The sequence below is a fragment of the Varanus komodoensis genome, unplaced genomic scaffold (genome assembly GCF_004798865.1).
Source record: "Varanus komodoensis strain SLA01 unplaced genomic scaffold, ASM479886v1 scaffold78, whole genome shotgun sequence".
Taxonomy (NCBI): Eukaryota; Metazoa; Chordata; class Lepidosauria; order Squamata; family Varanidae; genus Varanus; species Varanus komodoensis.
In genome coordinates this window covers 682,335-707,059 of record NW_025336455.1, presented here as the reverse complement: position 1 = coordinate 707,059, position 24,725 = coordinate 682,335, and the positions used below count along the sequence as shown (strand labels likewise).

The 24,725-nt window shown below is 52.1% G+C and overlaps 2 protein-coding genes across 2 annotated transcripts; both read left to right on the top strand.

The window, feature by feature from the left end:
* Positions 1 to 1,288: 1,288 nt before the first annotated feature.
* Positions 1,289 to 13,724, top strand: TOP1MT (DNA topoisomerase I mitochondrial). The gene is made up of 12 exons (XM_044453271.1): positions 1,289 to 1,369; positions 2,374 to 2,496; positions 2,870 to 3,057; positions 3,842 to 3,986; positions 5,540 to 5,683; positions 7,671 to 7,856; positions 9,148 to 9,216; positions 9,805 to 9,919; positions 11,497 to 11,624; positions 12,015 to 12,109; positions 13,349 to 13,498; positions 13,622 to 13,724. The coding sequence occupies exons 1-12, from the start codon at positions 1,304 to 1,306 to the stop codon at positions 13,722 to 13,724; spliced, it is 1,512 nt and encodes a 503-aa protein (XP_044309206.1). The 5' UTR covers positions 1,289 to 1,303.
* A 7,511-nt stretch (positions 13,725 to 21,235) lies between these two features.
* LOC123035243 (lymphocyte antigen 6E-like) lies at positions 21,236 to 24,725 on the top strand. Its single transcript, XM_044453229.1, has 3 exons — positions 21,236 to 21,290; positions 23,330 to 23,452; positions 24,580 to 24,725. The coding sequence occupies exons 1-3, from the start codon at positions 21,236 to 21,238 to the stop codon at positions 24,723 to 24,725; spliced, it is 324 nt and encodes a 107-aa protein (XP_044309164.1).

Here is a 24,725-nt window from a genome sequence, read left to right as displayed (position 1 = left end):
CACTTACCTCGGACTAAACCCCATGGGCCCCAGTGGAACATAATTTTCAGTAGGCGCCATTAGAAAAACGATCAAAAAATTATCAAAAATTAGAAAAACTCCCAGCTGTTGGCTGAACAGACCCACTTCTCAGAAACAAGTCTGCCTCTGAAGTTTTGGTGTCTCATATGTTACTGAAGCAGGGCTCTAAAGTCCTTTATACATCCTTTATTCAAATATTTAATATTTTAGTATTTTAAGAAGCAGACTAGACTTATCATATAATAAAGGTAGTCAGCTATGGGCTTTTAGAAGCATTAAATTAAAATAAAACTAAATATAGTTGTGCATCAAAGATCCCAGGTTAGCATCTTCCAGGGTGTGTTCCGAGCCCACATCATGCAAAATGGATCAGTCCCTGGGCAGGGGACTAATTTGGCGTCCTTTAGATTCAGTGATGATTGAGAGGTGGGATATAAATGGGGACGATGTACTTCTGACAATTGTCATGATGACGGGAATAATGGGTCAGAAGAGCTTCCTGTAGAATATAGATAATAAATATAAATTAGCAGTCTTTCCCCCCGCAGCTGCTAAATTGCCATTGCAGAACCAAGAGTGGGCTTTGCTCTTTGCTTTGCCTGCTTTTGAGCTTTGCATTTCTCCGCCTCCTGGGCCCCACTGCTCCGTCCCACCCACTCCTGTCCTGGAATCCCTTCTCAGCTGGGGAAAGCCCGGCATGGCCAGACTCGCCTGCAGAGCTTCCTGCCACAGTAATTGGCTCGAGGTGCCAGGCTCGAGGTGCCGGTCTCCTTTCGGAAAGTCGCCGCATTCTGTAGGGACTGCCAGCCACTGGAAGGTTTCGTGAGCGGGGTGTTGCATGCGTAACTCGAAGAGGGATCTGTCCGTGGGGAGCTGAGCCTCCTAGCCCTATGGCAAGCGCTGCATCCTTTCCAAACCTCGTCCCTCCAGGTGGGAAGAGGAGAAGCGCCAGGACGGCGTGAAGTGGCAGCAGCTGGAGCACAGGGGCCCCTACTTCGCCCCGCCCTACGAACCTCTGCCGGATGGTGTCCACTTCTACTATGGTGGTGAGCGAGCTGCTCCGGGGTTCGCAGATTCCCGAGTTCCCATGCCTGTGCAAGGAGGGGGGCGGGGGGGGGGTCCTTGCTCCCGGATGACCAGGGTTTGGCCCGCCCTTGTTCGGCGGAAGGCAGAAGCGAGCGGTTGGGAGGCATCTGGTGACGGGGAGCCGCTGCTCTTTCTTCCAGGCAAGCCTCTGAAGCTGAGCCCTCCTGCTGAAGAGGTGGCCACTTTCTTTGCCAAGATGCTCGATCACGAGTACACAGCCAAGAAGATTTTCCAGAGCAACTTCTTCAATGACTGGACAAAGGTCTTTCTGTTCGCGTGCGCGCTCGCTCGCTCGCTCTCTCTCTCTCTCTCTCTGTGTGTGTGTAATTGTACATTTATTTATTTATCTCTCTCTGGCCCGAGAGTGGGAGCTTTCTGAGCAGTTTATAACAATTCATCAATAAAGCACAGTATAAAATTCCAGGATGCAAATTAAAACAGCAAAACATTCCAATATACAACAATATAAAACAGTTCAGCATCTGATACATTTTCACAGCCGACTGAACCCACCGTAACCCATCATATGCAAATTCAGTAGATGCCTGGGAATGGAAGGCAGTTTTAACCCGATGGCTAAACGATGACCCTGTTGGCGCCAGCAGGGAGACTGTTGCAAAATCGGGGCGGGGGGCGGGCAGCCACCACTGAAAAGGCCCTACTGCCTCTTTCTGGGCCTTCCTTGGAGGGACAGTTGGAGGAAGGCCCTGGACGCAGACTTGGGTCAGGAGAGGCATTGCATCAGGTATCGAGGTCCCAAGCCATGTCCGCTGCCTCGGAGCTGCTGTCTGTTCTAGGGCCACAGAACATTCAGGCATCACTCTTTAAGAGCTTCACTCTTAAAAATCCTGAGACTGTCTTGAGGTGCCCCTGAGATTGGTAGCTGGTGAAAATGTCACAGCAGTGCTGGCTGGATCAGGCCAGAGTGCTCCGTTCTCGGCAGCAGCCGCTCCCAGACTGAGAGTGACGGGGTGGCCGGGCTTCGCATCTCCTCTCCAGGGCTTCCAGCTTGGAGGTCCACTGTCTCCCGGGAAGGCTCCGTTGAAGAGCCACTGCAGGTCCGTGTAGACAGTTCTAAGCTGAGCACTCATGCAAATTTGCTTAGGAGTCACCTCACGGAGCTGCTTCCTCATTTAGATGAAAGCAGAGGCTTTGAACGCTGCGTGTTGGTGGGTGCCCGGTGCTGGCTGGCAAGCTTTCAGAGTGCCATCTTTCCTGGAGCAAAAGCCATTCTGCTTGACCAGTGGCCTCCTTGCTTTCCTGCAGGAGATGACGCCAGAGGAGAGGAAGCGAATCAAAGACCTGAGGAAGTGTGACTTCCAAGAGATGCACAAGTATTTTGTGGAGAAACACGAGGCCCAGAAGGCTCTGCCCAAGGAGGAGAAACAGGTGTGGGGACCACTGCTGGGTGAGGAGAATCTACGGTTCCTTGGACCACTGAAGCGTTGCTGAATTCCTGGCTGGTCATTCTTGGCTTCTAGCTTTTCCTTATCTTGGAGGCCAGACTGTGGCTGGTGAGCTCAACAGGGGTTGCTTCCGATAGCTCCTGAAGGGGGTCACTGAGCCCCTTCCCAGATAGGGCTGGGCCTCCCTCGTTCCATCGCAGCACCCCTTTCAGCCTCTCACTGCAGCCTTCCAATGCCCGATTTAAAACTTGCAGAAGGATCTGTCTGTCGGCACGGCAGATAACCTTCCAGCCTTCTTTTTCAAAAAGAAGCACCCATGCCATGTGTAAAATTATTCTTATCTTATGTTAAATCAGAAATTAAAAGAGGAGTCAGAAAAAATCCAAGAGGAATATGGTTTCTGCATAATTGATGGGCACCGGGAGAAGATCGGCAACTTCAAGATAGAGCCCCCGGGTCTCTTCCGAGGCCGTGGGGACCACCCTAAGATGGGGATGCTCAAGAAGAGGGTGATGCCTGAAGATGTCATCATAAATTGTAGCAAGTGGGTACTGTGGCCAAAAGCATTGGCGTGTTGGGCGAAAGGGTGGTTTCCTCTCTTGGGGAGCAGAGACGGATGCAGTGGGGGGGGGGCGTCGGAATGAGGGACGCGGCCTTCTCTCCCTCTGCCCTTCTTTTAGTGTGAGTATAGAGAACGGCAAGGTGGGACTCGGTGGAGAGCAGGTGAGCTGCAGGAAGGGTCCTGGGGCCCAAGCAAGCACTTAACCAGCTGGACGTTGGCACGAGCTTGCTTGCGCTGGAACCAAAATGGCGCTGCACGCCTTCCCCAGGAAGAGGTGATAGACATGAGGAGAGAAGGAAGAACTTCGCAGAGAGAGTTCAAGGCCTCTGGAGGCGCCTTGGAGTTCTGGGACTGGGTCTTCTTGGAGTCGGGTTGCTTGGGAACGCAGCCCAGAGTGGCTGGTAAACTCTGACACTAGATATCAGTACAAGACTGATAGTCAACAAGTACCATAAGGGAAAGTTGGCAAGAAAGGCAGTCAGCATGCCCAGGCTCCGTGGGATGAACGCAGCAGAAGCAAATCTCAGAGCCCAAGGGAGACCATTTCGCAGCAGGGGTGCTCGTGGTTTTAGCTAGACCAGTGTGCATCAACTTAGGGTGCTGGATATTCCAAAACCAATGCAAGGAGTAGAAATAGGAGGTTAAGTGCATGTTGGCAGATACGCAACAGCTGGGAACTCAAACTGTGACTCCTGGGGAGAGGTAGGGTCTGTTGGACTCCACCGCTGCCTTTCAGAAGCTTTATTTTGCTGCTCTCCCCCACCAGGGATTCAAAGATTCCACAGCCCCCACCAGGGCACAGGTGGAAAGAAGTCAGGTGCGACAACACGGTCACCTGGCTGGCGTCGTGGACTGAGAACATCCAGGGGTCCATCAAATACATCATGCTGAACCCCAGTTCCAAGCTGAAGGTGAGGTCGCACACTCCCCGGGGAGCTACCTGTCCAAATGCTCTCTCTTTAGCCTGTCCAGATCCTGGAGGACTCGCGTTGCTTTTCCCCGCTCACGTTCTTTTATCCATCCAGTGTGTTGTTTCAAAACAACGCAGGGCCGGTTCACGCGTAACAACAGCCCATGATCTAAACATCCCAGGGACTGCCCAGACTGAGTGGGAGAATGTGCACAGGACGTGTGAATGCAGCCAAACAACCCAACAGCAAACCTGTCCGTGCACAACAAACCACGGGTTGTTAAAGCCACGGCTGTTGTTAGGTGTGAACCAGGTCAGAGCCACCCAGCGAACACCTTGGCGCTTTTGCAAGCCGGTTGCTCCTCCATGAAGTAGCACCTCTCTGCGGCCTCGATGGCAGAATCAGCGTGATGCCTCGTTTTGCTATTCCACCCATCAAAGGACTCTCTTGCTTAGCAACCCTCTTCAGATACGACTCGGTTTGTTCATTGTCTCCCTTAACGAGGAGCTCCTCTGGTGAGCTGGGAGGGGGAGGGCGAACTCCCGGAGGGGTTTTGTGGGTTGTGCAATGTTTGCCCCATCCGTCCATCCACAGAAGGGGAGGCCCTTCCTCCATTCAACCCTGCATTGCTGACACCGCTTGGTAGCAGCTCCGCAGGGTTTCCGAGGGGCTCTTCCGCTCTGCGTGGAGTTGCTGCAGGGGCCGCGTCTGGGATCACGTGCATCAAAGCAAGTTGCCCCTTGGCTTAGGATTGCGAAGCACATGCCCCTCAGCCTGTGCATTCGGGGTCTTCCCAGCATGCCTCAGGCCAGCTTCAGAGAGATGCTCGCACTTCGTTGGGCCTTCTCCATCGTGTAATTTTCAGTGTAAAACTTGCGTTGGGTAACAGGCATAAAACATACCCTCGAGGGGCCAGGACCTTTCCGCTTCCTGCCTCTCACGAAGTGCCGCCATTCCTCTCTAGCTTTGGTGCCAGGCCCTCGGTGCTCTCTCGTTCTCCCCGTCAGAGATGCTGCTGGGGTTACATTTGTACGACTTGCTCGTGAGTAGCAGCTGTATCTGGAAATGTATGCAAGTGTTGCTGGAGGACTTGCAGATGGATCTGAGCAGCTCTCCATGAATCTGTTACGTCCAATGGATTGCACATAGCGGCAACCCAGAGTATAGACTGAGTAAGGGTTGTTAAATCGTGGGTTATTGAATTGTGGGTTCTCGTTTCATGTGAACCCTATGCTATGGCTTGACTAGCGATTTTTTAACCACAAATGTCCTGAGAATGATAATCCAACAGGGAGCGGTGTGTTCACTTCTTGGGTTGTTGATGCTTAATAACCCGTTGTGAAAACATAGTGCAGTGTTTACATGTAAGTAAACCCACGATTCAATGACAACCCATGCTTGATGCATACTCTGGGTTGTAGGGAATGTGTGAACTGGGCCACTGTGTTTAATTTAGAGCTATTTCTCTTCCTGGACAGGTGGGAGATGCAGGGGGGTCTGTGGAAGCAGCTGTCATTGAGAGAGTCTTCATGCCCACCCTCTGCTCTTTCCAGGGGGAGAAAGATTGGCAGAAATACGAGGTTGCTCGCCGCTTGAAGGGGGTGGTCGGCAAGATCCGTTCTCAGTACCGAGCAGACTGGCGGTCCAGGGAGATGAAGCAACGGCAGCGCTCTGTGGCTCTTTACTTCATCGATAAGGTGTGGGGCCTCTGTACATTGGGATTTATTTATTTACTGGATTTTTGCCTCCCCATTGCTTCCTAGGAAGGTTACAAAGATTTAAAATATACAATAAAATATAACTAAAAATAACAATAAAATCTAAAAAGCCACAAGCAAAAGCATGACATTGTAAACATTTCACAGAGCCCTTGATTATACAAAACCAACATAAAGGCACAACAGCAGTTAACAACCATTAATAAAATCTTAAAGCCATTAAAATCATTCTAGCTATTTAAACACTGGGAAAATAAGAAGCTGTTTGCCTGGTGCTGAAAAGAATACAAAGAAGGTGCCAGGTGAACCTCTCTGGGGTGCTGGTTCCAAAGTTGGGGTGCCACTTCTGAAAAGGCCCTTCTCCTTGTAGCCAGCCACAGCAAAAGAAAAAGTATTACTTTTATAATCACTCAAAAATATTTGTCTGTTTGGGTGGTTTGCAAGAGCATATTAAAAATACCGCAGAATGCACAACATTAGAACATGTTAAAACATCACAAAAAATTCAATGCAGAATTTGAAATCACATTTAAAACAGATTAAGAAAAATTGGAGATTGGAGAAAAAGTCTAACAGGCCCCAGTGGACCACTTGAAGGCCTCTATGGGGCACTGAAAAGACAGGAAAGTTGGCACCAGGCAGGCCTCTGTGAGGAGCTTATGCCATAATTTGGGCCCACCCCCAAAAAGGCCCTGCTCTTGTGTTGCCAGGACCACTTGAAGGCCTTTACGGGGCACTGAAAAGACAGGAAAGTTGGCACCGGGCAGGCCTCCGTGAGGAGCTTATGCCATAAGTCAGGAGAGGCATTCTGTCAGATATCGTGGTCTCAAGCCGGCTAGAGCATTATAGGTCAAAGCCAGCACCCTGGACAGAGCTCATGAAGGATATAGGCAGCCAGGGCACGTGGGCCAGGCTTGGTGAGCAGACTGCTGGGCCGTTTTTTTTATTAGTTTGGCTGCCACAGTTTGGCCAAGCTGCAACTTCCAAACAGTCTTCAAGGAAAGCCCCAACTTGATGAGTAGCCGTCTCCATGCAAAGATTGCTCTGATTTTTATCTGTGTCCCACATTTAACTCATCATCTAAGAGGCATAAGTATCAAAGCACATATAGAAAATAAAATACATTAACTCTAAAATAACGGTGACGTGTTATTGTTAATGCAGAGAAGCATTAACCGGCGTATTGTCTAGCAGAAATCAAGTATAAAATGCCTTCTGGAATGTAAGCCAAAAAAAAAAAAAAAAGAGCTGGGAAGAGAATTCTGATATGATGATGCCACCACTGAGAAGGCTCTGCCCCGCTAGATGAACAAGGAGCAGAAATGGGAGCAAGTCTAGCTTGGGAACAGAGCTGATGGCCTTCTCACGGGCAGGGCCTTCTCGGTTGTGGCACCCCATCCGTGGAATCAACTTTCTGGAGATAGTCATCCAACGCTGTCCTACATATTCTGGCACCAGACCAAGATGCTTTTATTCAAGGAGCATTTTAATGGTTGAAGATTTTAGCTGGAATTTGATTTTAATTCTATTTCAGAGCAAATTTTAGTATTCTCAATTGTGATATTTAAGATATCGCCGATCTATTGTTAAACCGTTACTTGGCGTTTCTGCCGCGATGTAACGTTATTTTTATTATTGATACTGTGGTTTTAACTGTGTTTATGAAGTTTTATGTTGCTGGTTTTTATTATGTACGTAGACTGCCTGGAGAGGCATGTGGCTACGAGGCGGTATAGAAAGGTGCTCAGTATATAAATAAATGTGGGGCTGGCCCCATATTCCGCTTGTGCCCTGTGCTCCCTTGCGTCACGTGGAAGTGGCACTTGTGCAACACCAATATGTGTGTCCGGAAACCGGGGGACGCAGCTTTCCCCATTCCTGTACCCCCATGTTGGGGCCTGCTGTGCTGCTCCCCCCGGCGTGTGGGGCGGGTGGCTGAGCTCTCGCTGCTCCGTGCTGCCTCCAGCTGGCCCTGCGAGCCGGGAACGAGAAGGAGGAGGGCGAGACGGCGGACACGGTGGGCTGCTGCTCCCTGCGGGTCGAGCACGTGGCCCTGCACCCGTGGCTGGACGGGAAGGAGCACGTGGTGGAGTTCGACTTCCTGGGCAAGGACTGCATCCGCTACTGCAACAGAGTGCCCGTGGAGAGGCAGGTGAGCGGGCGGTCCGTGGGGCTGCCCAGGCCGGGGAGGTCTGCAGGGCTCTGGAGCACCTGGGGGGCGGCCCTCCCAAGGACGGCGCAGCAGGAAGAGCTGTGGCGGAGGAAGCATACTTCCGGTGCCGCGGGAAGCCGGCCCCACGGCAGCAGAGGTGCTCCTGCTTGCCCCGCAGCTCTGCAGCCAGGCAGTTCCCCTGTTCCAAAACCAGAAACGCAAGCACAGCAGCCCCTTTGAGGATCTCCCCACCCCCCACCTGCGTTGTGCCGCTGGCACTTCCCCAGCTGGCGGCTCTCCTTGATGATGACTGTGCCCCCCCCCCACCCGCCACCAGCCCCCTTGGACAAGGAAGCCCTCGGAGTCCCCGGGGCATCGCCAGCTGCTGTCACAGGTGGGTGGCGGCCCCTGGGACAACGCGCCTCTCCTCCCCGGAGAAGTGCCTGAGCAGCACAGCACTGGGGACCCCCTTGTGGTGGGTGCGCCTCCCCGGCTCTGTGTGCAAGGGCATGAGCATGCATCGCCCCCCGTGGGCCTCTCCCGAGACTGCGAGCTGCGCCTCCTGCATCTCCGCATGCTTCCCCTGTGCGCACTCTCTGCCCGCCGACTGGGGGGTGTTCTGGGCTGGGGCCGGGAGGAGAGAGCCCTCGAATGGGGTCTGAATTTGCGCCTCTGCATGGCCACACCTTCCAGGCCTGCAGAGATGGCAGCGATGATGCTGTGAGCGGCCGAATGGTGGTGAGAGGGTGCTGAGCTCCCGGACGCTCGGGCTGCTTTCCCATTGCCGCCACTGACCAGCAGCAGCCCTTTGTGGGCAGAAGCAGGTCGATCGGATGCTCAGCCAGCGACCTTCTGTGTGCCAAATAAATTTTGTACTGCTGAACTGTGCTCACAGAATCCCAGAATAATAGAGTTGGGGGGGCAGAGGACCGTCAGGCCCAACCCCAGCTCAGTGCAGGACTGCGATTCAACCACCCCTCAGACGGCTCTCCAGTGGCACCCTGCTGGGTCACTGGGTCTATTGCCATCCTGCTCTCACAGGCAGGAAGGGTCGGGTCCCTCGGAGGGGCTCGGCGCTCGCATCCTGCTTCATCCACTTCCGTGCCGAGACGAGGGTCGTGCTTTTCATCTCTGTATCGGCCTCATGGCGTTTGCATCAGGCTCTTTCAGTCTGGTTCTGAGCTGGCCTGCTTCTGTTGGATGTCCTTATGGAGCAGCACCTCTGAGAATTTTAAATGCGCAAGCAAGAGCTTCCACCGTGGTCAGAATAGCTTCTTGCTGTTGGTTGCAGGTGTTCAAGAACTTGCAGCTGTTCATGGAGAACAAAGAGCCTGGGGATGACCTGTTCGACAGGCTGTCTGTAAGTGTGGGGCCCATCTGGGCCGGGGAGGGCTTGGGAGGTACCGCGCTGACTTTCCTGACTACCTTGGAACCTTGGGCATCTTTCACGCACAGCTCCTCCCGGCAACGTGGCCAGCAAGCCATTCTGTGGCTGTTTGGTTTGGCTCAAGGCCAGATGTTGCCCTGGCCACCAACCTTACGGGGGACATTGGGGAGCAGGGGGTGCCCCGTTCCACCAGCGTGGGTGGGTGCCCCCTTGCAGAGCTGAACCAGGGCTGAATTTGGTCCGTGCGTCCATGGGGAGACCAACACGTGCCTCCAAGATGGACAAAAGGTGGGATTCGGGTGCCTTGAATCAGAATTTGGTGCCACCTTTCCCAAAGCTCTTCGCTCGCTTTTTACTGGATCAGTGCCTGGAAGTCAGAGGCTGCTCTCTGAGCATCAGTGCTGGGAAAAGCAGCCACTCAAGGAGAGGGGCGGGTTGGGTGCCTGCCAGCATAGGTTCGCATCTGTGATCTCCTGAAATCTAGGGCTGGCTCTGAGCTGGAGGCTGGCTGGGGGTCTCGCCATTTCTATTCCAAAACCCCTTCCCCACCTTGTTTTCTAGACGACATCCCTGAATAAGCATCTCCAGGACCTGATGGATGGGCTGAGCGCCAAGGTCTTCAGGACCTACAATGCGTCCATCACACTGCAGGAGCAGCTGAGAGCGCTGACCAATGGTAAGGGCAGGGTGCGCGGCTCTCATTCGGCGGCGCTCCCCTCGGGGGATCTCCCTCTAACTCTTTCTGCCCCACACATTCTGGAGCGAGTGGGGATGGACCCCCGTTTGAGCAGTGCCTCGCAGGTTTGAGAAATCGGCCCGCCTGGCGCCCGCCCCCAGCTGAAGCCGTGTTTGCCTTCGTGGGCTCAGGGAGGAGCAGCGGGGCAACGGGGCGAGACGCAGACGTGCCAGTCGTGCGCTTTGCTACGTTTTCAGCTGCACTCGGGACAATTTTGTGGCCCGTGCGACACGGCAGGGTCCGTCGGTGAAGGGCGGGCAGCCCTGGCTCAGTGCGGAGCGGGGCCCAGTTGCAAGCCTCTCCAGCGGACGATCTGGGATTGGCAGGTCCGTCCCAGCCCTGCGAGAGTCGGGAGGGAGGCTGCCGGCCAGTGCAGGTGGACCGAGCCCAGGGACACGCCGCTCTGCTCGTAGCAGCCGGTGCCAGGAGCCTGCCCCCGTTTGTGGGTCCGGGAGACCCCCCACCTTCACAATTGGGCAGAAAGTATTTATTCACTATATTTATGCCCTCCTCTTTTCCTTCCAAGTGTCATGAACAGAGTAACAGACTCACCAGCACTTCTTGCCAGACATCTTTATTGTACATATAAGTCTCTGAGCATGCACAAAGTGAAAGGTTGAACCCTCTCTGGCCCCCCTCCCCCAACGGTTTGCTTATGAACCTTTCTGTGCCTGCCCCTGTGGAGGGGACACCTGGGCTTCTCCCTCCAAATGTCAGGATGGACTACCGAGCCCACCTCCTCAGGAGGCTGGAGGCCTCCATCCAAGAGACTCCCATCTCTAGGCCCCCCGCATCAGGATGCCATTGCTGTTCTTCGTTCCCGCGAGTGGGTTGCCTGAGCCCGCGGCTGCCCTTGAGCGACTCTCCGGCCTAGCGGGCACGGAGCCTTGGATGCCGCTGGAGCCGGGTCCGTTGCAGCAGCCCTCTCATTCTCAGGGCCCGAGCTGCGAGTCGTGCCGGGAACCCCCTTCGCTCAGCTCGTTCTGAGAGGCTGAGCTGCTGGCCCCGCCAGAGTGGCCAGCCTCTCGTGCGTGCCCGAACACACGCCCATGACACCAACCACACAATCCTGCTCCTCTGGCTCTCAGTCTTATCCTCACAACAACGCCCCTGTGAGGTAGGCTGGGCTGGGAGTCTGTGGCTGGCCCAAAGTCGCCCACTTGGCCCCAGGGCTGAGCGGGCGCTGCAGTCCAGGTCGCCTGAGTCCCCCTGCCGGGTGCTGAATCACCCCACGGGCTCTTCACAGACCTTTGCTGCGCCCGTTCCTTCCTCAGCACACGGCCTCCGTTCAGGGCGGAGGGTGAGCTGGCACGTAGCCGGCAGGGATCTGTTGGAAGTTGCCCCGTGGAACTCGTCGTGCTTCAGGATCAGCAAAATCATCCCGAGAAAGGGCGGGGGCAAGGTGGCCTCTCGCAGAACTAGTTTCTGGCGCTGCGGCATCCGTGCCGTGCATGGGCGGGGGCCACATCTGGCGCCGTGTCACCGGCCCCCTCACCTTCCACGTTCTGTGTCCGCAGAAGAGGACAGCATCGCCGCGAAGCTGCTCTCCTACAACCGGGCCAATCGCGCGGTCGCCATCCTGTGCAACCACCAGCGGGCCACTCCGAAGACCTTCGAGAAGTCGATGCAGAACCTCCAGGCGAAGGCGAGCGGCTGAGGGGCGTGGGGGCCTTTGGCGAGCCCCAGGGGCAGGCCTGCAAGGCGGCAGGGGGCATCTTGGTCCGGCCGGCCCTGGCCCAAACCCGCTGCTCGTTGCAACGTCCCTGTGTGGGGGGATGGATCCCCCCAGCCGGGGGAAGATCAGGGGAAATGGGAAGGGCAGAGCCCCTCTGTTGCGGCTCCTGGCACATTTGTGGGTGCGGGTCAGGTTGCAATGAGGAACGGAAGGAACAAACTTTCAGGCTTGTGTTGGGGGGCTAAGACCTTCCGCGCATCATTTCCAGAAGACGCATTAGCCTTTTTTCTGAGAGGGGAGCATCCATGCTTGCCTGGGAGCAGAGCCTGATCCGGACCTGTCTGGTTTGCACCGTTCCAGATCAGTGCCAAAAAGGATCAGCTGACTGAAGCCAAGGCGGAGCTCAAGAGGGCCAAGGCGGATCGCAAAACCAGGAAGGACGTGAAGTCTAAAGCGTGAGTGGTCCCAGTTCGCCACTGCTTCAGTTCCCTACTGGCATCGCAGGACTTGAATGTAGACCCCTAATTCTGTGAGGGGAAGAGCCTTTTCAGTGGTGGCGCCCCGTTTATGGAATCAGACCCCCAGGGAGGTTGTGTCTGTACTGACACTTTATACATTTCAGTGCCAGGCTAAAAGCTTTTTATTTTAATTGTTGGTTAGAGCTCATGCTTTTATTTTGGTTTTTATCTAGATTATGCTTGGTTGCTCTGCTTTAATATCTTACGTATTATTATTTCATTGTTCATTATGGTTGTTATTCCTTTGTTTTTTATTTGGTTATGGATTTCATGGATAGATTATTTCTTTATTATTTAATTTCTAACCTGCCTGATTAGCCACATGGATCTCTGGGCAAGTTGCAAGAGTAAATCCATATAACATAGTATAAAAACACAAGTCATCTTTAAAGCAGTAAAATAATGAAAACGTGCCCAGCTTAACAGAACTAGTAATTGCATAAAAGGTATATCACATTTTTAAAATGTCATTAAAACAGATTAACAATTAAAATACTGGTGAAAGAAAGGGCACCAAAAGGAATATGAAGAGTTATGTTGAGTTGCTTTAATTTCTGTAAAAATTCGTAAACCATTCTGAGAGCATGTGCTGAAGAGAACAGTCTCTTAAAAACCTTTAATAAATAAATAATAATAATTAAATACATTTATTTGATTTTTCCATATGTGAGTACTCAAGTCATCACATTGGCTTGGAGCAATAAATGTGTTTTTAGGGCTGGCCCTATATTATCCTGGAGTGATCATGATTAAAACCTATTGATAGATTTATTTGCCATGCACGCGGGTGTCGTTTCCATTCTTATCAAAGCTAGTAGTCCATAAAGAACTTCTGGAAATTGATCAGATGTTAGAAAGATGCTCTTTCTTTGGTCTGGCCTAAATTTTCCATGAGTTACTTTCAATGGAAGACCTCTGCATTCTAGCATCCTGCAATAAGTTTTCCCTTCTGTACTTTCTTCATACTGCATAAAGAATTATATGTCCTGATTATGTCCTTCCAGCCATTATTTTTCCTAAGCTAACATCTTAGACGTAACCAAAAAAACAGGCATAACCAGAACTGGTGTTTTCAGCAGATCGTGCGGGCCACCCGCTTTCTTTATAGCCCGCTTGCGTTTTCTTGCAGTGCTGTTGCGTTATCAAAATAATGCGTCGTCTCTTTTTTCCAAGCAGTGCAGTGGAAAAGAAGAAGAAGGTGAAAGAGAAGCTCGAAGAGCAGCTGGAGAGGCTGAAAATGCAAGCCACGGACAAGGAGGAAAACAAGCAGATTGCTCTGGGCACGTCCAAGCTGAACTACCTGGACCCCCGCATCAGCGTGGCCTGGTGAGTGAGGGGCAGCGCGACTGCTTTGGGCACTGGGCTTGATCGGGCCCACGGGCGTCTTCACGCGTGCGTTCTGGCCCTGAGAGTTGAGTCCCCCTTTCTGATGTGCTTTTCCCCGCACAGGTGCAAAAGGTTTGGTGTGCCCATTGAGAAGATCTACAACAAAACCCAGAGAGAGAAGTTTGCCTGGGCCATTGCAATGGCAGATGAAGATTTTGAATTCTGAGAGGGGATCTGGACAACTCTTTGCTTGGTTTGGTGGCCCGTGGACATTTCTGTGCCTTACCGTGGCCCCTTTTTGCATGGAAAATACATCTCTAAAGGAAGGCGTGATGCGCATAGATTCATCCTTTGTACGAAAGGGAAGACGTGTGGAATTCAGGTGTGCGGTTTCCGGATGAGGGAGCCCCTCCCTGGTCTCTGAGCGGCTGCAACAGTCTCTTTCATCGTGCTCACACAGAGCTTCAAACTGGTTCTCGCTATCAGGTGTTCTCTTCCGGAGGACCTCAGGAAGTGGAGTTCTGTCACAAGGGCTCCGGCAGATAACTCCCGCTTTCTCAGAAAGCTGCAGCTGCCTTTGCAGAGGGAGGATCCGTTCCGGCTGGAAGTGTTCCCGGCCTCAGCCCTCCATGTCCCCTCAGGAGCCTCTTCTGGACCTGCTTTATGGGCTGGGAAGGGCTCTGTAAGAGCCCAGCCAGAAAGCACTTCTAGAGTTTTCTTCCGTCTGTATTTTGCAAGGGTTTCTGGTATTGCAGTCATTTGGGGTAGTCCTGGGTGGACAGGCTGGAATTACACTACCTCAGTTCTCCGCTTGTTAGACGATACATAGCCCTCCTGTTAAAAATATACATATACATATATATATATATATGCAGGAGTGAATGCAGGAGCACCAGAACTAGCCAGAAATAGTTCCTTGAGAAGAGGAGGGTCCTTTTGGTCTGCCATTACGTTCCAGTCCAGACTAAGGTTTGGTTTTCCCAAGGCAAATTCCTGCTCTCCCAGCCGAGATGCTCTGCACCCAGCCCTTGCTTCCCCAGGCCGCGTGATCAGAGATCTGGGGCTGTGTCTGAAATGCCGCCTCCTGCAAAGAGGGGGAGCAGAGACGAGTCCTTTCAAGCGTCCTCTTTTCCTTGAAGCCCAAAGCATTTGGGGACGGCTGTGCAGTTCACCTCCCATGGCAGCAGAGCGCAGGAAAGGATACAGATTTTAGACAGTTCAGGAAGGAAGATGCTGCAGCCGCTTGCCATAAAATGAGCCCCTTTTGTTGTGCTTTTCAAAATATCCCTCGCTTGCCTCAGGGATGTTATACTCTGGGTAGACCCTTGGCGAGTCGCACATTTTGGCAACTTGTACCGGAATCGTGGTAGCTTTATTTCGGTAGCTCTCCAGGGCAGCAAGTACCATTCTAAAACAGAGCATTGGATGTAGAAGAGAACTCGATTGCGAAAAGTTATGCTGTGGTTCTGGGAGGAAGGATGCGTGCGCCATCCGAGAGCTGTCGCTTGGGGTGCTCGTGTCCTGCAAGGGGGTGGTGCTGTATAAAGGGACTGCTTTCCATTCAACGTGCTCATCGCTGGGGAATCTCACCTACACCAGACACGTGACATGCAGTCCTTAATCCATCCAGCTTTTGAAACTGGTGCCTCTGTTGATCTAGTCACGTCCAAGTGTTAAGGAACACGCTTCTTGAGTGTCTTTTTGTCTGGCACTGAGTTGCTTGGGAAAGCACTTCATTAAAATATGAATATTTTTGTCCAGAGAGGTCTCTGCTTTGGGGACATCTGTGCTGATACTGAAGAAAAGAGGCGCTCCTTCCACACAGTTGCTTTTCTTTGGTTTCCAAACAGGTTAGAACAAAAAGTGCACCCCGCTGCATTTGTCTTTTGTTTCTAAATGGCTGAATTCAAACTCGGAAGAAGGAATCGGCAGGCAGCTTCAGGTTTATGAAATGTAAAATGTTGTGTCAGTGAAAGTCGCATTTGAAATCTGAATATTCTCACAGTGAGAATATCTGTATCCATTGCAGAACATTTGCACCTTGGACTCTGAGGAATCAGCCTTTCCAAATGTTTAGTATAAACTGGAATTTATGAACGATGATTGCACAATTGAAATTTGTTTCAATTCTAAGGTATGCCATTGTGCATAGATATATTTATGTTGGAAATGATCCAAAATGATGGGTGTTCCTACAGTTCCTTTATTAGAAAGTGTTGTGTTTTTTCAGCACCAATATCTATTTCTGTTCAGTGCTGTGGGAGGGTAATTTTCCTTGAACGGTTACCCTCTGCCGAGGTTCAAGCATATCAGCAAACGCCTCTTTAAATTTGTTTTCTTAAAAAAAGGTGCCAGGAGGGGGGCTTTTTCGCTGATTTCCAAGGTTTAATAGTTCCTGAAACATTAAAAGGATATTTATGCATTGAGGGTTGTGTTGTTTGTTTCTCTCCTGCTATTCAGCACATGGGCTTGGGAACTGGAGATTCATGCCGCAGCTGAAACGATTCTTGGCAGTTCTGATGGCTGAGCTCAAGAGTTCACGGTTCCTGCACATGGTTCTGCCAGTGACTGCCTGGTTGTGGGTTGGGAGCAGCTTGTCTCCCCTTCGTCAGGACTGGATCAGACCAAGGGTCCACCTAGTTCAGTGGAGAAGCAGCTGCCCAGGGAAGCTGACAAGTAGGATGGGTGTAGCAGCTGAACCGAGGGCCTTCGAAGCAGGCCAAGGGTGTGTTCTCTCACTGAGCTTTAAACGGCAGTGAAGCTTCAGAGCGGCTGGAAGCCAACGTGCCGCCGGGGTCCCACAGGAGGCAGATCGAGCTGATAAGATGGCAGCATCTTTCGGGTTGGTGTGTGTGTTTTCTAAATCTTGCTTTTCCTACAATTTTTTATCGGATAAGCATTATTTCAAAGAACCTGCCCAAGTTTCCGGAGTATAAATTAGATTAGATTATTATTATAATGCTCCTTAATTCAAAAGCAGTCCCTGAAACGCCCTGCTTCCTAATTATACGGTTTCCTTAATTCTGGAAGCAAACTGACATCCTCTTGGTTTAATTATCACTTTCACCCACACGTCTTCTACCCCCTGAAGTTCTTCATTGTATCATGTGTTTGCTGCCTTACGATTTAGTCATGGCTTCAGGCTCAAAATGTCACTTTGGGGCGTAACCTCGATGAGCCCAGTTCCCATCCCTGCCCTGCTACCAAATTCTGTCTCTTAAAAACAGAATGCAAAGTGCCGACTTTCAGCAGGGGGCCCAGCTGTGCTCAGGGGGCAGGACTCCCGTCTGGCTTAGTCCTTGCCCCCCATATTGCCGGGTAACCACCCCTCCCTTAAGCGCCACGCTGAAACCAACGACGGGCTGGCGGCAGGCAGAAAATGTGCCGTGTGGCTGTTGTCCTGCCTTCCTTGGAATTTCTGTTCAATGGTCCTTCTGTTAGGAAAGGTCACCCGTTCTAGAACGATGCTCGCTTGCTGTCAGCTGCAAGAAAGCCATACAAAGTCTGTTCCTGTGACCCAGCGGCCACGGGCCCAAAGGCCTCAGGGCAGCTTGCCTTAGCAATAGCCCTGGGGCCGCCCAAAGCAGCTCTCGGTGGCAGAATCTTGGTTTTGAATTTGCACGGAAATGAACACTCAGGTCTGTGGGAAAGTTCAAATGTTTGAACCTCTGCGGCTTTATTGATCAGTGGCCCAGGACCTGCAGTCACTAACGATAATGCATTCCCGGGTAGAGGCAAACTCAGCTACAGAATCACAGCCCGTGTACCGACACTTTTAGAACCTGCTAGTCACGTACACCAGTGCAGAGTGTTTGCAGATCATGTTAGTGCAACAGCATCTTGTCTTTAAAAGTAAAGGTTTCCCCTTGACGTGAAGTCCTGTCATGCCTGACTCTAGGGGGCGGTGCTCCTCTCTGTTTCCTAGCTGAGGGAGCCGGCGTTTGTCCGCAGACAGTCTCCCTGGTCGTGTGGCCGGCATGACTAAACACCGAGGTGCACGGAACGCTGTTTCCTGCCCACCGAAGTGGCGCCTTTTCATCTACTTGCCTTTGCATGCTTTCGAACTGCAAGGTGGGCAGGAGCTGGGACGGAGCAATGGGAATTCACTCTGTTGTGCAGATTCGAACCGGCAACCTTTCGATCAACCAGCCCAGCAGCACAGCGGTTTAAACCACTATGCCACCTGCAGTCCCTTATCTTGTCTTTAGGCATGATATAAAGTTCTAAACTGATCAGAAATACTTTTAACAATAGTATAGAAAACATCACTGATTGCTGTATTGATGGGTCAGTCTAGCAAATTCTGGACAGTTCAGGTCAGCCGGTCTGTCTGTTTAAACATGCAAATGCGCCTGATGGAGGAACCATCCCGGAAATCTGGTTTGGCACAGGGGCTCGCCTCTGTGGGGCTAGATGATTAATGGGGTCCATTCAGAAGCAGATGGGCACCTTTGTCTCAGTTTCCTGCAGCTGATGAGAACACGGTATTTCCTCCCTGATCGGGTCAGCCTCCAGCAGCTTCTCAGTCTAGTTAAGAATTCCTGATTCTGAAAGTAACAGCAGCACCAAACAGTGACCTGGCTTGGAACTGGGGTGCCTTCTGAGAAAGGGGTGCAGGTTTGATTTTGTAACACAGAGACACATATAAGCAATGTTTTTCTACCAGGATTTGTCTGAAATTTCCCAACATGAGTCTGTGCTTCTAAGCTCTGTGCATCTAAACTAGAGATCAGTGGTTGAGCACACACGGTGAGGGAAAGCCACCTAGAAGTCTGGAAAGGAGCACTTGCCATAATTGCAAGCGTTATGGGGAAGCAGTTATAGGAAGAGTCCAGCTATCCACAACCACAAGCTCACTCAGGGAGAAGTAGCTGACAGAACGCCAAATACCACGGAAAGCAGTTCTCAGAAAAAGAAGTGCCAGTAACACACCCAGCCACAAGACTGGCTGGTGGCACTTCAAAGGTGCTGTGATGGGGGAGGGCAGGGTCGGCCCATCTGAAACCCGAGAGGAGGTGGACGTGCGCAGTGAGACTGGCTGGCTACCTGTAACCTTGAAGACCATGCCCGACCTTTGCTTTTTGGCAGCTCCGCTTTTGGGCGTGAGCCACGCTGCTGACCTGTTGTGCATGCAAAATTAAACGGTTTAAGTCTCTACTGGATGTTGCTCCCTTTTTCCCTGATAATTGAGACCCTCCAGGGGAAAAAGACCAAGGGCAATTTTACAGCACTTCCATTCCAAAATGCATGCAGAAAGCACCGAGATTCAGAGCCCGTGACCTGGGGCAGGAACACTCCTCTCAGCTCTGCCCTCCCAGGCCTGGCTTGCCCATCGGCAGGCCGGGTTCAGACACGTGCAGCTTCCGGACGCAGAGTTGTCACTGACCCTTTAAGTCAGGGCTGCCAGGCACAGAATTCTGTGTCGGAGAAGCTCTTGTCAGGACAAAAGGAGCAACAGCTTTGCCATAATATGTCTGCTAAAAGCCTGGCAGAGCTTCAGTTTAAGAGGGGACGCCCAGTCTGACCAGGAATCCATGTTGCAAGTCTTGCTTCCCATGTACACCTTAGAAATGCAGATAGGGTGTCCGGAAAGGTCTTCCTTTGGAGGGAGACGCTTGGAGATGCTGAGGGCTTCCCTGCCCGGAAGGCTCTCCTCTTCGTCTTGTCTTAATCCCTTTTGTTGTACCTTCATGTGCCTCGAGCATCCTGGGTGTGGGACCCCCACTCCAAACCGCGTATGTGCCTGCAGCGTAATAAAAGCTTCTTGTACAGACTCCACCTTGGTAGCCCCCTTGGTGGGCTTCTGCACATCGCAGGAGGTTCCTGTACTGCTGGGTAGATTGCACACGGAACGAAGCTCAGGGAACCCAGGTTCAAGGTGGATGCCAGGAAGCACTTCCTGACAGTCAGGACCCCGAGAGTGTGGAAGGGGCTTTCCCGGGAGGTGGTTGAGGCCCCATCAGTGAGGGTGTTCAAGGACAGGCTGGACATGCACCTGGTGGGCATGTCGTGAGTGGAGCCGGCTGGAGCCGGGGGTCAGACTAGGTGGCCCGGGAGACCCCTTCTGACTCGCTCTGTTTCTCTGTGCATCCCCAGCAGACCCTCACAGGGTGTTTTTTCACTCTGGTTGTGCTCAAGGGCTGCTGTATTGTCGCTGGTGAGACCTACACCCGGGGCTCAAAACCAGCAAGGGATCCCCTCCCCCTGCTCCCCATAAAACCGGTTCTGCTCCTGTTTGAAGCTGCACGGCTCTCCTGTGCATTGCTTGGGGCGGAAACACGCCTCTTGGCATTCGGTCTGTACATGGGATCGCATTGTTAATGGACGAAACCTCATAATTAGTCATCCAAGAATTCTTCCGGGTTGTGGCAACTCTAGAACACATGCCTCCTGTGAGCCCCAATTAAGATCATGTGGTCTGGCATTGCCACAGCCCTGCAGCTTTTCCGCCCCGCCCAAGATTTGGGGTAGATTTGGCTTGACAGACACACGAGAGTCCTTCAGCCCCTGAGGCAAGATGGTGACGGCCGAGTGCAGGACCTTCTCCCGGCTTGACCCTCCTCGATGGAACAGGACCACCCCAAATGCCTCTTCCTGGGGCCACGGTGGAAGGCGGGTGCCTTTGCTTCCTTACCTCTACAGGAGAAAGGTTTTTCCCTGGGGAGGTGGGGAAGCTGAAGTCATGGATGGCAGGGAACTTGGGTGCAGTGAATTTCTTGATGGGCAAATGGTTTTGGGCAGAGGGGCGCAGGAAGCTGCTCACATCCGGCTCAAGGCTTGGTCCCTCTCACCCAGTGTGGCCAACACAAGCTGGCAGCAGCAGCAGCAGCAGCTTTCCCTCCGCTGGGTCAGACAGGTGAGGATCCTTCCCTAGTCCAGCCTGGGAACGCTGTGGATCCAGCCTGTGATCTTCTGTATGCAATGCTGGGAGCTGGAAATGAGGAGGACTCTTGACGAGGCAAAGTGCAGGGTGGGGGGGCTTAGGTTCCTCCCCCACCTTGGGCCAAGCTTTGGGACCTTGCCATGTTCCTATGAGACCCAGGATTCTGCTCCAGGACCTCCGAGTGAGGCATGAAGAAGACAGAGTTCCTCAAAGGTTATGCCATCGTGCAGGACTCAGAGATATCTTGCTTTTCCAGGAGCTGGGCTCCTGGCTATACTGGCTGGGAAGCATGGGAATTGTAGTCCAGCACATCTGGAGAGCCCGAATGGGGGAAGGCTGGTTAGACCTCCAAAGAGCCATCAAGCATCTTTACTGGGGCCTTGCAACAAGACACGAGATGTACATGGCTGTCACAGAGGTCGTTTTCAGTCTCGAACCACGAATCTGGGGGTGCTCGTTGGGGCACCCAATCGCAGCAGGTTTTACTCACAGCACAGCCGCGGGCTTTGGGCCCCGCTGGGGGCTGCACCGGGGCTGCAAGATGGCTTCCCAGGGGCTTCTTTGGAGGAGGAGGAGGCGCCTTGGAGGATGGAGCGGAGGCGAGGCAGGGCAGGGAGTGCTTCAGGAAGGAGCAAGAGCGGGTCACGAGCACTGCCGTTCCATGGAGATCCTGAGGGCAAGGCACGGGAAGCTGCCCACACACATTCCACCACCTGCAAACGCTCCCAGCCCCGGATAAGAGCAGGGCTCTGCAGCGTGTCCGCGTCAGGCAGCCCTTCCAGCCTGCACACCTCACAGGTTCATCGGCTGCCCTGCGGGACTGGGGTGGCTCGACCCGCCAAGGAAACCTGAAGATGAGGCCCTACTTCGTGGCCCTTCTGTGTGTGATGCTCCTGGATCCCGACCAAGGTAGGCCTGCCCCGTTCCACTAGCTCAGAGCATCGGTCCCTCTTGTCCAAGATCCTGGTCGGAAGGGGCGCCTGGATTTGGCTAAGCACATCAGCTTCAGGCATGGGCAGAGGCTACCTATTTCAGCTCTGCCCAACGCAGTTGTGCTCCCCTTTCCAGGAGCAACTGGTTGGCCTTTCTGGCAGGGGCTGTGGAGAACCTGGACTGCCGGGACGGTTCCTCGGCCATTGGGCACAAGACTGCCGGTGCCCCTTCCTCGAGCCGGCTCACTTGAAGTGCCATGTTGGCGCAGGCTCCATCCCCCGAGAAGGCAACTGGACTCGCCTGTCCCGGCACTAGGACTTTTTGTGCTACTTTGTGAGACAGAAGAAAGCTTAAGGTCGGCTGAGTGGGAGGAGGCAGGGAAGCCAAAGCCGGAAGACAAGGTGGATCCTGCTTGGTTGGAAAGTGGAGCTGGAACGCAGAGGGTATGCGAGCATTTCTGGGCTCTCTCTCCCATGGATCATCCCATGAGACTAGATGGTGGTGGTTTCAGGACAGAAGAAAAGGCAGGACATCTTCACTCAATGCATACGGAGAGCTGGCGGGTTGAGGAGGTCCAGCTTATTGTGTGAACTCGCATCCATTTCACCCAGAACAGATCATTAACAAACCAGGCTTAGATTGCTTCAATTCCCTTTGGATTCTTTTTAAAAACTTGATGTATTATTGGCCATTCTCCAGTCCTTCGGTGCAGAGGCTGATCTTAGGGACATGTTACCTATTTCAGGTGGAAGATCAGCAATTTTATATATGAGATCATTTAAGATGGTTATCACCTAGGCCTGATGATGCATTAACTCCCAGTTTGTCAATAATGCTGACAGCTTCCTCTTTTCCTCCCACTGCCTCCCTTTCTGAAAACTTCTGCTCAGGAACATTTATCTGTCCTGTATCTTCTGCAGGGAGGTCAGCTAAACAGGATTCCTACATCTTCTCCCCTCTTAGTCCTCCCTTATCATCCAAAGTTACAAAGTGATGTCTGCACATGTAAAGTATTCTGTACTGCAGGCCTCGATCTTCTTAGGGATATGCTCTTCAGCATGTTTTCCCCCATCTCTATCATCTACTCGCATATCCTCCAGGAGCTTGTGCTCCCTGCTGCTTTCCTCATTTCCTGATGAATGAGGAAGACTTCCATTTCCTGATGAAGGACTTCTCTCTAATAGCTTCCTTGACACTTAATTAACTGGTGTCTTCTTCAACTTGGTGCCACCTTTTCTAACCTGCGGCTTCATTCAAGCTGAGCATCTGTTATGGGGTTTGTGAGTAACCCCCAAGCATTTTGAAGGGACTTAAGCTTCTTGACTCCCCCTTTCAGCTTCCTTGTTACCAAGTCTCACACTTTAAAGAAGTTTCGTCTTTCTTTAAAGGATCACATTCTAATTTTATCTTCGGTGGCAGACTTTGTAGGTGCCCTTGGGTTGCCTGCAACTCTCCATTGGTAACGCTAGTGTTGTCCTGCTTTTCAGAGGTGTTGCCAGATTAGCTAGGAAAATAAATGTGACGTACCTTGAATACTTGAAATGGACAATGCACATGCTTTTTCAATTTAAATTTAGAGGACAAGCTCAACTTCAAATGCCACAAAGATTTATCTTGAGAGAGTGCAGCAAAGTTGATCTGAAATATTATATTCCCTACCCAAAGAATAGTATATTCTTTGTTATATTCACTCATCCATGTCTGTGGTGCTTTGTGGAAGAATGTGAGCAAAAGCAATGGGAAGGCCCTGCCAGGGGAGATTGCGATCAGAAACTTTGGCAGCAGAAGAGAAGGGAAAGGTCAGTAACAGTGTGTTGGCAGGAACCCAAGCAAGCAGTATTTCCAAGGAGTTTAAAACACTACCATTTCACATGTTGAGGTAATATTTTACGTTCAGAATCTGGGTTTTGCTCTGAAATGAGAAACAATAGAAATTCCAAATGGCCATCCTGGAAATGTTTGCAAATATTTATTTTTCAGCCCTCGGATGCAGTTCTTGTCTTCTCTTTTTGCAGTACATGCACTGGTGTGCTTCACATGTGAAAGACGAGCCAGCAACTGGGACTGCCTGAAAACAGTGGCCAAATGCTCTGAAAATGACAAGTACTGTGTGACCTCCGTCGCGTCTTTGGCAGTAGGTACGTATGCCAAGGGCAGGTTGCGACTCGAATGTGCTGGCACCAGACGGATCCCGACCAACTCTGTAGCAGCTCCCATCTGAACGAGGAGGGTGTTAGTTTACGGTGCTGGTGATAAAGCCCTAAATGGCTTGGGTCCTGGATACCTGAAGGAGCGCCTTCTCCCCTATGTGCCCCTTGAGATCTAAGGCAGAGGCCCCGCTCTGGGAGCCCTCCTTGAAAGAGATCAGGAGGGAGAGTTCCCGGAGCAGGGCCTTCTCTGTGGTGGCACCCTGACTGTGGAATACGCTCCCCAGAGAGGTTCGCCTGGTGCCAACGCTCCTTTCCTTTTGGCATCAGGTGAAAACCCTTTTATTCTCTCAATATGTTAATTGTTAAATTGTTTTAATCTGTGGTTTTACACCGAATACTGAATGCTGTGATTTTTTTTACTCTTATTTTAATTTTTATTCTACTTTATCAGTATTGTTGTACACTGTCCCGAGACGTTTGTGATGGGACTGTATAGAAAAGTTTTAAAAATAAATAGATAGATAGTTCTGGCAAGGGTTTTAAAAGAAAAAGAAAGGACTGCTTATGGAGAACTGAGAACCCAGGAGAAGTGAGGCAGTTGATTAAACAAGCTGAAATCCACCATGTGGCTGGTTCATGAAAGCTCGAAAACAGAAGTTTAGGGGAATTACGGCTAATAGAGAAAAGGGGCACCGGCTGATTAATATTGTAGCGATTTGGTGTCTCTATGCAGCCTTCGCTAACCTGCTGTCTCCCAGATGTGTTGGACTGCAAATCTCATCATCCCCAGCCAGCATGGCCATGTAGTCCAAGGTGTCTGCAGGGCACCCCGAAACTAGTCTGCGCAAACATGGGCAGGAGAAAGGAGGACGCGCGACAGGGAGTTGCGGGGCGGGTGCGTGTGCTGCGAAGGCTTTTTCTGCGGCAGCGTGAGCAGCACAGCTCTGAGGGGGCGAGCCTGCGGGTGTGCATGGAAGGGCAGGTGGGAGGGCCACGCAGGGGTGCTCGCCAGGGGTGAGCAGTGGCCCCAGCGAGGCCTGGCGCCCTCCTCGCCTGCCCTCCTGCGAACACACACTCATTCTCCCCTTCCCCCGGTTTCTCCTCTCGCTCCTCAGGCCTGCTGACCCTGGGAAAGCGGATCACCAAGCAGTGTTCCCCGACCTGCCCGGAGTGGGACATGCACCTGGGCATGGCGTCTTACACGACCTCCTGCTGCCAGAGCTTCTTGTGCAACTTCTGGGGACGTGTCTCACAGCGATGA

Bases quoted from the DNA above. Each gene is read 5' to 3' on its own strand.
- TOP1MT (XM_044453271.1), top strand. From the start codon at position 1,304: ATGCTCGATCACGAGTACACAGCCAAGAAGATTTTCCAGAGCAACTTC. The intron at 1,370-2,373 runs GTCTTTCTGTTC...GCTTTCCTGCAG, and splicing joins TCTTCAATGACTGGACAAAG to GAGATGACGCCAGAGGAGAG. The intron at 9,920-11,496 runs GTAAGGGCAGGG...CTGTGTCCGCAG, and splicing joins GCTGAGAGCGCTGACCAATG to AAGAGGACAGCATCGCCGCG.
- LOC123035243 (XM_044453229.1), top strand. From the start codon at position 21,236: ATGAGGCCCTACTTCGTGGCCCTTCTGTGTGTGATGCTCCTGGATCCC. The intron at 21,291-23,329 runs GTAGGCCTGCCC...CTCTTTTTGCAG, and splicing joins GCTCCTGGATCCCGACCAAG to TACATGCACTGGTGTGCTTC. The intron at 23,453-24,579 runs GTACGTATGCCA...CTCGCTCCTCAG, and splicing joins CGTCGCGTCTTTGGCAGTAG to GCCTGCTGACCCTGGGAAAG.